This window comes from Phocoena phocoena, chromosome 6 (assembly GCF_963924675.1).
Source record: "Phocoena phocoena chromosome 6, mPhoPho1.1, whole genome shotgun sequence".
In the NCBI taxonomy this organism is placed as follows: domain Eukaryota; kingdom Metazoa; phylum Chordata; class Mammalia; order Artiodactyla; family Phocoenidae; genus Phocoena; species Phocoena phocoena.
Window position 1 is genome coordinate 59,687,263 of NC_089224.1, and position 13,790 is coordinate 59,701,052.

Consider the following 13,790-nt stretch of genomic DNA (forward strand, 5'->3'; position numbering starts at 1 on the left):
CCTATGTTGTTCAAGGGTCAACTATATTATTTAGCCATAAAGAAGAATGAAATCTTGCCTTTTGCAACAGCATGGATGGACCTTGACGGCATTATGCTGAGTGAAGTAAATCAGACAGAAAGCTGATACCATATAGAAAAATATGCCCTTGAAAACTTAAAATCCTTTCCATTAAACAGACTGAACATGAATACTTAGCTTCTCTGACTCTTAAAACCCCAACTTTTATAACAGAAAAAGATTTTTTTCAAAATGCATATGTTGGCAAGGACAAAGAATGGGAGAGGAGGTGGTATCAGAAAATTCTGGAAGCTGGGAAGCAAGTGGATGAGTAGAATCCTTAACTAGCAGTAATGATGTTGAAAAACAGCCACACTTACATTGTAAGGTACACAAAAGGCCTTGGAATTTAAATGTCTCTCAAAAGCTGAACTAAAAGCAGTAGGATTGGTTTAAAGCCTGTTTAATCAGTAGCTGGGACTGCCTACCTCCCAGTCTGAGCAGCTAAGAAATATCCCACCTCCACTCCAATAGAAAACTGGAGTTTTTCTTTAGAGAAAAACAAAAAAATCTCAGTGGTCTCTAGACCACACCAAAAATAGGGATACATGGCAGTTTACATCCTGAATTTGGACCCTCTAGTCTAACTCTTCCATAACTCAAACCCCAAAATACTGGGCCAGCCAGGTACATATTCTCTGAGAAAGACTGCAGGACTCTTCTCCAACAGACACTGGATACGGAGTGGGGAGGAAAAGAAATAACCCAGTTAGCTCGCCCTATGATGAAGATCACAGTCAACCAAACCCACCAAAGCCCACATAGCCTTCAGTGAATCCAAATTCTTATTTTGGGTCTCTGTCACAGCAACCAAATTCATATATTAATGAATCAAATATTAATTAACCATTAACTCTGAAAGGATCTAAAAATAAAGGAATATAGGAAATCCACAGGATGATAATGATGGACAGCCTAAAAATGCAACTGTGTTAAATAGGTACGAATAGTAAGCAATCGTCCAGAAGGCTCCAAGAGAAATTTATTCAAGAAGATGAAACGGATACTAATATAATCAAAATCACAATAACTATATTGGGAAGATGGGAAGAACTTACAGACAGGGTGGGGGAACAGGGAAGTGGGAAGTACATGGTCATTTTCCACAATGAACACAGCCTAAAAACTAAAAATTACAGGAAATACTCAGAGTAGTGGAGATAAATAGCAAAATCACCAGTGAAGGAATAAGAAGTAGTTGCCTCTGAGAATGAAAACAGCATGAAGAGAACAAGCAGGAGGAAAGGAACTATCATTTTTCATTAACATGTCGATAGAATTGTCTACTTACACTATTTATATGTATAGTTTTTGATTTAAAAAATCTTAAATAAGGAAAATAGGGGAGGGGTTTAATAAAGACTAAAATTAATAAATGCAAAATTAAAAAATAAACATTCCAAGTAAATAAGTCATACCTCTGCAGTAAATCTACTTGACACTGGTGTGATAAATCCAACTTTACCATCATTAAACACAACAGCAAACCCATCAAGTGTGGCACAGTATTCCATGTCTCTAATGTGCACATCTTCAAAGCCCAGGAATGAACCTGCTGATGAAAAAAAAGTACATGAAATATGAATATAAATATAGTAAATTAATTCTCTTGTATTTTTGCTTGCAAACCATATAAGGACAGTTAAAAGGGCAAACATAATGACCTAACAACACTAAACAACTGAACTACTCCTTCCTACTCTCTCTCTCCCTCTCACACACACACACACACACACACCCTCCTCCCTTGCATAATTAATTCCAAAGTAGAAAAACCAATGTTCATCCATAAGAAATATCTAACTAGTTTACATAAAATATTAAACATCTGGTTCTGTCTCATGAAAAAAGTGTAACTACCTCTAGATGACTGGAGATCTACTGAAAAGGGTACTGTACAAAGATTAATAGCTTTCCTCCCATTTGTCATTCCTTCCCAGTGAATAAGATGAAGAAGTCCATCAGAAGTAGCAACCAGGAGATCTTCCAGCACAGACTGCAAACTGTAGAGAAGTAAGCAATTTAGAATCAATTTCCTTTTAAGAAAAGCATATTGGGTAAGCAATGAATATGAGTATAACTGCTCTGGAGAATATTCATGCAAAGATCATAAAACCACTTAACAAAACTGCCATTTATCTACAATTTAGCTATATATCAGCTTTATCTATGTATAATTCAATCTAGAATCAGAAATTCTGAAAAAAATGAAAGACCACGTGTTGCTGTAGTCACAAACCTGATGAGTTATGTTTAAAAACTAGACGTACTGAAACAGCAAATTAGAAGATGGAAGGATAAGTGACAGCTGACAAGAAAGGAAAGAGACAGAGAAACCATGAAAAGAACTAATGACAGAATGACAATCTGGAGACATGGAGTGTAGAGGTAACAATCCTCTAACCCTGCCCAACAGAATTTTCACCAGTAATGGAAATGTTCTGTATCTGTACTATCCAACACAGTAGCCATTAGCCACATGTGGTGATTATACACTTGTAACATGGCTAGTGTGACAGAAGACCTAAATTTTTAATTCTGTTTATTTTATCTGTAATTTACATTTAAATCACTTCATTTGACTAGTGGCTACTGTAGTGGAGAGCACAGTTCTAGACCACAGTATTTCTATGGTATCAAAGAATCTCACATTGTGCGCATCCATTCAACAAACATTTAATTAAGCCTGAGCTCTGTGACAGGCACTATGCTGGGCTGGAGATTCAGAGGTGAATAAAATACAGTTTCTCCCTGCAGAAGACCTCTCAGCTGACTAAGTAGTGAAAAGTAATTATGTAGTATGATCTCAGCACTTATTGATACTTGCAGAGAGATTTAACAATTACAACTGCACGGCAATAAATGCCTGACTTGTTTACTCCTATAATGCCAAGTCCCTAGGGCAATGTTAGTTACATATGGCACCAAATGTTTGTGGGAGGAAGGTCAAGAGGGAAGGGGAAGCCAAAAGTGAGGCTACAAAGATAATGGCAGAGAGAAAGAAAGAGAACCAGTGGAAACTGGTATCAAGAAAGCCAAGGGAATAAGACGGACTTAAGAAAGAGTACTCGAGAGTATCAAATGCTGTAAAAAAAAAAAAATTAAGTATAAGAAAGAATGAAAAATGTAACGTCTATTTATATACTCTATTATGTACTGTTAAATTTCCTTTCATACTTAAGAAGTTAAGAGACTATTTCAGAAATATTTTAATCCATAATGGTGAAAAGAACGCTTTTAATGTTTTCTTTAACTTTTAATTCTTTGGAAAGTTGAGTTCAATGACTTATTACACCATATATTTCAGATGATGAAGAATTTACTGTACTTTCTTCCCAACTATAAAAATATTAAAAAAGATAAGAATAACATGTCCCCTTACTGAGCTCCATCTCTTGAACTTCAGAGCATTTGCAGTCAACTACAATTCCCAGTTTAATGAAATTTCACCTTTTAAAATATTATATATTCTTTTATTTCAAATTTGTATTTTAGTGGTAAAATTTATGTGTAGCATGTGGTGGCTAGAATATAAAAACTTTGTTTTAGACCTGATACAAGAGAGGCAATTTAGTGGAGGAGTCATTGGTTTACCAGTGGTTTTCATTCAGCAGGAGTCAGCCTCGCTTTTTTCAAACCACATTCTCCCCCTCCCCAGCTTGTATCTCCCTGGAAGAATCACTGCATATGACGATTAGGAACAAGATCAAGGTTACCCTCCAGTAATTTAATTGCCTTCTAGGCAAAACTCAACACTTCTCTGACAAAGTTAACAGAATTCAGAATCTCTACATCATCATCATCCACAGTACTGTGATTAAAAATGACCAGATGTCTGAATAAACAGGAAAATGTGACCCAGAGTCAAGAAAAATCCATCAATGTAAATAGACTCACAAACAATCCTGACATTGGAATTAACAAATAACTGTGACAAAAATGATAAACAATCTATAAAAAAGGATAGATCCTCCCCGTTTAATTGAAAGTAAACAAACTTTCAATTAATTGAAAGTAAACAAACTTTCAATTAAACAGTTGAAAGTAAACAAACTTTCAATTAAAGGCTGATATCAGATGTTAAAGTACTGAATATTTCCATGAAGTTTAGTAAATAGGCCTTGTTTCAAGTCACCCAAGGGTCTGTCCCCATGGATTCCCATTCTCACAAAGATTTAAGAACTAAAGGATTAATTCTTGCCACCTGGGGGATGTTATGACCCTGTACCAATAATTTATATCCTACTTCTTCACATACGTTGTACTGACTTTTATTGAAAATCACCCCTACGTGTAAGTACACACAAAATAAACATAAAGATACTCTAAGTTATGCCCTTAGAGAGGCATAACTATGCCTCTAGTTATGGCATAGTTATGCCCTCTACAATCACTGACTTCTATGGGCTTTATTAACAGTTATGTGGTATACCACAGGTGTTTGTTATTGCTGTTGTTGTTTAATTTAGGATCTTAGAAGTAGAATAATAGGATTTGGGGAGGAGAATAATAGGATTTTGGAATCTGATTAATCCAATATTCTTAATATAAAATGAATAATTCATAATTACCGATTCTCAAATATGTAAATATGTTTAATACCTAATTAACATTAAATATTATATATACTACATGGGTCTTTCTAAGTGCCTGGGAAGAAGGAAGATAATAAACTGTAGTATTTATTAGTATTAGTTAGAAATAGACTAAGAGTTTTAATTATAAATTATATCAGTTCTTTTTAAAAAAATTTTATTTAATTAATTTATTTATTTTTGGTTGTGCCGGGTCTTAGTTGCAGCCGGCGGGCTCCTTAGTTGTGGCATGCGAACTCCTAGTTGCGGCATGCACGTGGGATCTAGTTCCTTGACCAGGGATCAAACCGCATCCTCCGCATTGGGAGGCGAATTCTTAACCACTGCACCACCGGGAAGTCCCAGTACTTTTTTAACTTTCTATATATTCTCTATCCTCAATTAATAACAAGGTGTAGATGCTTAACATTAATCCAATTCTTTCTTCAATCAAAAATTAAAAGATGGCAGACTCTTGCAATCTTATGCCTATAAGCAACAGCATAATCATTGTCCCTAACTTTATTTGACTAATTTTTGGTAGTGGGAGGGAAAACAGTTGGTTTAAAGGCCAAGTTTTATGCCCCCTCACTCAATTCAAAAGTATATAGGAATTCTCCAATCAAATTTCCAGGAGGTACATGTTACAGGTGCTAATAATAACACTGCTCTGAAATGCAATCATTTTACTGAAGGTCTGAGAGAAAATGAGAGATTTCCAATCATCTAAATTAGTAGATTAAAAACTAGCATCTGACAAGTTAAACTTGTACAAGACAGCAGGAATTCTTTTTTTAAAGGCTCTTTTTCTATCCTATATCCATGAACCACACAGTTTTTGCCACCAGGTGGAGATAGAAAGCCATGCTTGTACAGTTCCATCCAGCTTGGAACCCAGACATTCAAAATTCCTTACACAAGTTACACACTTGAAAAGGATCTCTATTCTGAAATAAAATCTGAGATAAAGAGTAACCTGAACTCAATCTCCTGTAGCCCTGATCACATTTAAACAAATAAAAACAACAACAAAAAGGCATTCTTCTTCTCTGAGGAGACTTAAAGTAAAAAAAGATAGATTAAACAAGGCAAGACAATAGCCAGCCACTTGTATACAATTCTATTTAACAGGTTCTAGTATCTGTACTGTATTCTAACAAGAGAAATGATGAAGGAAGCCTCTAGTTAGAACTGTGAATCAGAAGAATTTAAGAAACATATGTATTACATTCATATAGTTTACTATATTCACGTATTGTATCCATATAGGTCAACAATAAGACTACATAGTAAAAAGTCTTTTTTCCAAAACTGTCCCCCCTAGCCACTCAGTTCTCATGCCCAGTTTCTTACGTATTCTTCCAGAACAACACATAAATTACCACCACCAGCTCGCTTTAAAATAAAACAGTAGCATTTTTATGTACAGTATACCTCACTTTTTTTAACCCAACAACATATTTGGGAAGTTTTTTCAAGAAAAAGTGACCTCGGGCTTCCCTGTTGGCCCAGTGGTTGAGAGTCCGCCTGCCAATGCAAGGGACGGGTTCGTGCCCGGTCCGGGAAAATCCCACATGGCGCGGAGCGGCTAGGCCCATGAGCCATGGCCGCTGAGCCTGCGCGTCCGGAGCCTGTGCTCCGCAACGGGGGAGGCCACAACAGTGAGAGGCCCACGTACCGCAAAAAAAAAAAAAGAAAAGAGAAAGTGCCCTCAATGTTTTTACAAATGCATGAGTATCTTTTTAAGTAACATGTACTATGTTATACCATTTAAACAATTCTAGATCTTATCAAAAAATATAAATTTCTAAATAAAATTACAGTTGGTATACCCAAATTGTGGGCTTTATTACAGTAATTTAAGTATAATAATGTACCATCTGTAAAATTTTACATTTTTTATAAGGGCTAATCAAGAATTTTTAGGACTAAAAAAAATGATCCTCAATGAAAAGAAAGAAAATCAACTTTCCTACTGCTCATGCGATTAACAAACTACACTGTATATTGTCATCACAAAATGCTAAATTTAACCAAAGTACTGTACCTCATGATGGGTGCTTGCAAATCCAGTATTTTCCTCATCTCTAAATTTAATGCTGGAGCACACTGTTCTTCCTTAAAATGGGGTGTCCCCTTCACTTGTGGACTTCCTCTAAAAAAAAAAGCAAATACATAGGATTAAAGAGAAAGATACTGAATTCTCCTCCACTCTGTGACTAATAGCCAATCAAATAAAGTAACACAATCAAACGTAAAAATCAGGTGTTCATCCTTTAGGTTCTCAAATGAAAAACATACTTAAATTCCACTATAGCAGACATATCTATTTATCAATTAGAAATAAATGTGTCTGACCAGTGTAACTTATATTGGGGGGAGTGGGAATGGAGGGAGAAGAGAGAGAGGAGCAAAGAATCTTAGGGGAAAAAACAGTAAAGATAGAAGTTAAGTCTCAAGGGAACCAACACACATTTAAAATGACTGACAGCCCTTTCTGAGTTGAGCAACTACGAACCTTATATACCATTCTATTATACAGTGCACGTCCGAAGTGATCCAAATCGTCACTTCATCTTCCCTTGCTCCACACCTCATTCTTGATTCCTATCCTTTAGGTATGTATCAGACTTAAGGTCAGATTCAGGGATGCAATTAGGAGATGTTTTACATTAAGTGGCAAAATGGGTAAATTCGAAAACTCCTTGGCACTAAATGGCTGCACTAGAGTGGCTAGGTCAATGCCAACATAATTGAGCTGTCACATACAAGTCCTCAAAAGGACTATAAAGCTGTTTTGGAATCTTTATATCCATATGGCATTGGACCACTCTTTCTCAATGCCTGTGCTAGAATTTAACAGCTATCTGTCTCTTCTCTTACTATCAGCTATCACTTACTCTAGGCAACAATTAGCCTGCCTACATCATCTTTCCTTCTCATCCCCTACAATCCTAGAAACCAATTTGTCAATACTATTAAAACTAAGTGCGAAGAATCTAACAAGTTAAGGTTCCTAGCTTTGTGAAAATTATCTGGATGCTCAGAAAATTATTTAGATGCTTACTTAGTTTTAGATTACTTTCCATACAGAAACCTGGTGGTGCTTTATTACTATCCTGCTCTGCTACTGCCATGACCTGGAATATTTGATTCCTTCTACGTGTCTGAATGGCTAAATTGGCTAATGTTTAACCAAACATGTTCATGTTCAATTAGTATGTTTGATATGACAGCCCTTAAAAGGACATCATGAGTTATTAGTTTACAGGAGTCATATCTGAATTGCTAACCACACAAAACACTGTGATGAATTTTCTGAGATGTTCTCCATGTACATCTAGTTTTAAAGTTATTATTCAAAGTAATACATACACATAAATAGTCAAACAGTGCTAGAAGGCTTATGACAAACAAAAATAACTACTGAAGTAGTCTTCTTTCAGTGAGGAGGCAACCAGCTTGAATTCTCTGAGCTGTTATCTTCTTCTATTTACCTGCGTATTTTTTAAACCATGTGTTTACACTGCTTTAACATTATTAATTTTAGACATTAGCTTTTTATTCTCATTTACCCATTTTTTCCCAACCTCCCAACATAATTATACCAAACTGTTTTCATTATGATGATTACATAAATACTTTTCACTTCTGGGTCAAGTAGTGTTCAGTAATCTTTCCTTAAATAACTTGGTAATTGTCCACATGGTTTCATTTGCTTGGTTTTCTTTTTTTTTTTTCAGTACACGGGCCTCTCACTGTTGTGGCCTCCCCCGTTGCAGAGCACAGGCTCCGGACGCGCAGGCTCAGCGGCCATGGCTCACAGGCCTAGCCACTCCGCGACATGTGGGATCTTCCCGGACCAGGGCACGAACCCGTGTCCCCTGCATCAGCAGGCAGACTCTCAACCACTGCGCCACCAGGGAAGCCCTGCTTGCTTTTCTTTAAACTTATACCTAAGTCATCTCATACTCCTTAATAGGTCTGACAAAACAATTCTCAATACAATCTTCTATGTGGTCAAACCTGCTACATAGCTTATCATTTCCATTTCCCCCCCGCCCTTGGAGGCATCCCTCTTTATGCCCATTGCCCTACTAAGTCTAATGCACAGCTATCAACATGATATTTACTTTGTCATCATCCTTATGATTTCTTTGCTTCTTTCCTATGTTGAACCCTTTATTTTATAGATCCTGTATCTTCCTCGGTTCACATATTCTTGGTGCTTCCTGGAAAGGTGCATGAGAAGTAAACTTAGAACTCTCAATTCTGAAATGTCTCTATTTTATTATGACACTTGAATGAATGTTTGTCCCTTCAAAAAAGACTATGATAAAGTTGTCTGAAGACATTTCTTCTGCCACTGTTCTATATCCTGGGAGGGTCTGTCAAATGTTTCTTTTAATGCTTTTATTGAATTTTTAATTTCTGCTATCATACTTTTCATTCCAGGAACTTTCTCACACCCACCTCCCCTTTTTTCTTATAGCATCAATTTTTTTTTAATTAGGCAATACCTGTTTAAGGTGGTTAATTTTCATTTCCCCAAAGTGTTTCTGTTCCCTGTATTGCCTGTTTCCTCTGAGTTTCCTTTTTTCTGTTGTGTGTCTCTATTTTACGTTAGAAACTTTCCTAAGATGGATAACATCTTTCTTCATGTTCAAGAGGTTAATGAGAAAAAACTAATTATAAGCTCTATGTGTTCAAGTCGGGTTGTCAACTGGTGGACCTCAGGGTAGGCATTTTTGTTTGAGGTCTTCCAATATGAGAGGCTGTTGGGTCATTCATCGGGAGTGATTTAATTTCCCTAGGAAGAATCCCTCAATCAAGTACAGAAGCCAGAAGTCTGGAGCCAAGCAGGGGAAGAAAGCTTGACATCCTACTGTTCAGTACAACAACTTTCACTTAATCCCCATCTTTAGTTTAGCATCTCATCCTTGCCCTACTCTGTGTCTGGAATCCCTCTGGTTTAATCAGACATCCTGTCTCCTGTGAGGTGAGAACATAGAAATCCTATTCCTTATTCAGATTTTTCAAACAATCCCCATTTATGGCCCCTGGCTCACTCCTATATTCTGTGGTACTAGTACCTGAGCCGTTCTAGGGTTTTGCAGATCAAACATTCTAGGGTTCTAGGGTTTTGCTTTTCATCAATATCATATATGTAACGTTAGGCACTCAGGTTTGATATTCTTCCTAAGTCATTTATTTTTTCTCATTCAATTTTTAGGTCATGGGTTAGAGATACCTCCAGCTCTCATTAAAGATGAAAACAGTATTTCAACTTTTTGTCCTGTTGGTGATTTTCAAGAAAAAGGTGGAAACCTCATTACCCATCTTGAAACTGGAAACTATTTTCCTTTATATAAATACTATCATTTATTAGAGCTAAAAGTATTATGATAAGAATTTTATAGCAAATTTAAGTAAATCCTGACTTTTCAATGACTTCCATTATAAAATTAGGAGATAAACTTCACAGTATAATTTCCATCCCTTCCTCCAAACATACTAAAATGCAGTAAACTGTTAAAAATTACACTAACAAAAAAATCTAACTTTCTGATCAAAAATATTATTACTTATAGTTCAACAGTAATTTGAGAGTATTGCATCAGATTTTTGTAAGGGAAAGCCAAACTATGAACAGCACTGAATACCAGGAGGAAAAAAAGCAATAAATTGAGCAGTTACCAAGTTTGAGTGTACAAAACGTTCTGCACACATTATGTCAACTGACTGATTACAATCCTATGAGTCAGGTGTTATTATCTGTATTTTTCCAGAAAAGAAACTGAAGCTTCAGTTTATTATTAAGAATTTTGTTTATGGTCACAGAGCTAGTAAGTGAAGGAGTTAAACTGAAAACTAGTAGAGTTAAAGAGACTAATAATAACCTTTGTGTACACAAAGAAATATTACAATGAATGCTAAAGAATGGATTGGTGATAGAGTGGGGAGGGAGTAGTGTGTAAATTAATTAGGAGACTGTTAAAAGAGTACACAAAGGCATCTACTAGCAGTGGCAGTAGAAATGTCTTTTCAGACAATTTTATCATAATCTTTTCTGAAGGGATATGAGAAACGCATATTGAGAATTATAGTTCCCGGTCATTAATACAGACTTCTCAGAGACAGACACATACAATGACATTGTATGCATACCTGGTTGTCATTCAAGCTATTGAAACATAATATATTCTTCATTCTGGGGTACATAGAGAACTGTGCTTTCCTCACCACTTAAAATTAGGTATGGCCACGTGACTTACTTTGGCCTATAAAACACAAGGGGAAGTGATTTGGGTCATTTCTGGGCGGAGACTTTAAAGAGCCAACACTTGGTACACAATGCTCTGCTTTTATCCTCTACCGCAGGGACTTAGCCTATGCTGACTTACACAGTACAGCTGTCCCTTGGTGTGTGCAGGGGACTGTTTCCAGGACCCACCATGCATACCAAAATCCACTGATGCTCAAGTCCCACAGTCAGTCCTCTTTATCTGTGGTTCTGCGTTCACAGATTCTACCAACCGTGCATCATGTTGTACTATTTGCGTTTACTAAAAAAAAAAAACGTGCATAAGCAGAGCTGCACAGTTCAAACCCATGTTGTTCAAGGGTCAACTGTATACCACATCAAATAACTGAGTTGTTAGACTGTGGTCCAGTAAAACCCAACAAATTAATAGTTTGTGATTATTATTCATGAGTGATTTTATTAGCTATGTAGTCTGAGGAGCAGGAAGAAAAAAGAATGAAGAAAAATGAACATAGCTTAAGAGACTGTGGGATACCACCATACATACCAACATAAATATAATGGGAGCCCCAAAGGCAAGGCAAGAGGAAGAGGTAGGAAGAATATTTGAAGAAATAATGGTTGAAAATGTCCCAAATCTAATAGAAACATGAATCTAACCATCCAAGAAGCTTAGCAAACTCCCAAGAAGGATAAATTCAAAAAGATCCATACAAGATACATCGTATTCAAACTACTGAAAGACAAAGAGAACCTTGAAAGCAACAAGAGAAGTGACGCATCATATACAAGGGATCCTCAATAACATTAGCAGCCAATTTCTCATCAGAAACCACGGAGGACAGGGGCAGTGGGATGACAATGCAAATGCTGGAAGACAAAAAAAAAGTTAACTAAGAATTCTTTAACTAGAAAAACTATCCTTCAAATATAAAGGAGAAATTAAGAGATTTTCAGATAAACAAAATTTGAGGGATTTTGTCACAAGCAGATCTGAACTACAACAAACACTAAAGGGAGTCCTTCAGGCTGAAATGAGAGAACACTAAACAGTAATCCAGAGCCATATGAAAAAAATAAAGAACATCAGTAAAGGTAACTACATAGGTGAACATAAAGCCAGCAATATTGTATTTTTGATTTGGAAATCCACCTTTTTAACTATATGATTTTAAAGACTAATGAATGAAAAGATAATTCTAAATCTACATTATGGGCACAAAATGTATAATGATGTAATGTGTGACAGTAAGAACATAAAAGGGGAAGGATGAAGATGTAGAGGAATATAGTTTCGTTACTGAAACCAAGTTGTTATTAATTCAATCTAGGTTGTTTTAAGTGTAAGACGCTATGTAATCCCAAGATAACCACTAAAGAAACCTGAAATATACAGAGAAAAGGAAATGAAAAAGGAATCAAAATTAAACACAAAAGACAGTAATGAAGGAACCGAGGAACAAAAAAGATATGACACACAGAGAACAAACAGCAAAATGGCAGAAGTTCTTCCTTATCAGCAATTATTTTAAATGTAAATGGATTAAACACTTCAATTAAAAGACACATTGTCAGAATAGATTAAAAAACCACATAATTCCATTTCTAAGTTTTCTATAAGAAACTCAGTTTAGATCAAAAGAAACAAATACGTTGAAAGTGAAAGGATGAAAAATGATACTCCATGCAAATTGTATAACTAAGAGCTTAGTGGTTACAGTAATATTTGACAAAATACTTTAAATCAAAAATTGTTAAAAGAGATAAAGGACATTATATATTGATGAAAGTGTCAAACCAGCAAGAAGATATAACAATTATAAACAGATAACACATGTAACAACAGAGCCCCAAAACACATGAAGCAAATACTGAAGCAACTGAAGGGAGAAAAAGTTCTAAAGTAATGACTAGACAATAGTTCTAAAGTAACAAATGGACAATACCGCACTTTCAATAATGCACAGAACAACTACACAGAAGACTAGTAAGGAAACAGAGAATCTGAACATTACAAACCACTCAGACCTAAGATGTATACCAAACTCTACCCAGTAACAACAGCAGAATACACATTCCTTCGCAAATGTACATGAAACATTCTCTAGGATAGAACATGTTAGGCCACCAAAATGCCTCAATAAATTTTAAAAGATTGAAATTATCTTCTCTGACCACAATGAAATGAAACTAGATAGCAATCACAGAAGGAAAACTAGAAAATTCACAAATATGTGGAAATTAAACAACACCTCTGAGACAGCCGATAGGTCAAAGAAAAGACCAAAAGGAAAATTAGAAAATACTCTGAGACTAATGAAAATGAAAACACAACACCATAGGAGGCAGTGAATGCAGTGATCAGAGGAAAATTTACCGCTAAAATGCTTGCACCAAAAAAGAAGAAAAATCTCAAATCCATAACCTAACTTTACACCTTAAAAGGATCTAGAAAAAGAGCAAACTTAACTCAAAACTAGCAGAAGGAAGGATATAATGAAGACTGGAGCGGATATAACAAAAAATAGAGAATGGGAAAACAATAGAGAAAATCAAGCAAAGCAAAGGTAGTTCTTTGAAAACAACAACAAAATTGAAAAACCTAAGGAAAAAAGAAAGGAAGACTCAACTCACTAAAATCAGAAATGAAAGAGGGGACATTACTACTGACCTTAGAGAAATAAATGGATTATAAGAGAATCCATATATTTAGTGAACTTGAATTTCCTTCTTTCCTGAACACACACAAGTTGTCTTAAATATCCAGTGGAAGCAGATTATGTTTAATAATTCAAAAGGCAACCTAGACAACAACAACTGCAACTTACTAAGAACGTATTAACTCATTGTTCTCATTTACAGATGCACAAAAACATAGAAAGTAACTGAAC

At 35.7% G+C, this 13,790-nt stretch overlaps 1 protein-coding gene across 2 annotated transcripts in view; it reads right to left on the reverse strand.

Annotated features, from left to right (window-relative positions):
* The window catches only part of RIC1 (RIC1 homolog, RAB6A GEF complex partner 1), a 137,410-nt gene that overhangs the window by 49,078 nt on the left and 74,542 nt on the right, over positions 1-13,790 (reverse strand). For both annotated transcript variants that reach the window (XM_065879196.1, XM_065879195.1), the window contains exons 4-6: positions 6,682-6,789; positions 1,921-2,063; positions 1,479-1,615 (exon numbers count right to left, since the gene is read on the reverse strand). In XM_065879196.1, coding sequence (XP_065735268.1) covers positions 1,479-1,615; positions 1,921-2,063; positions 6,682-6,789 — 388 coding nt within the window. The remainder of the gene's footprint in view (positions 1-1,478; positions 1,616-1,920; positions 2,064-6,681; positions 6,790-13,790) is intronic.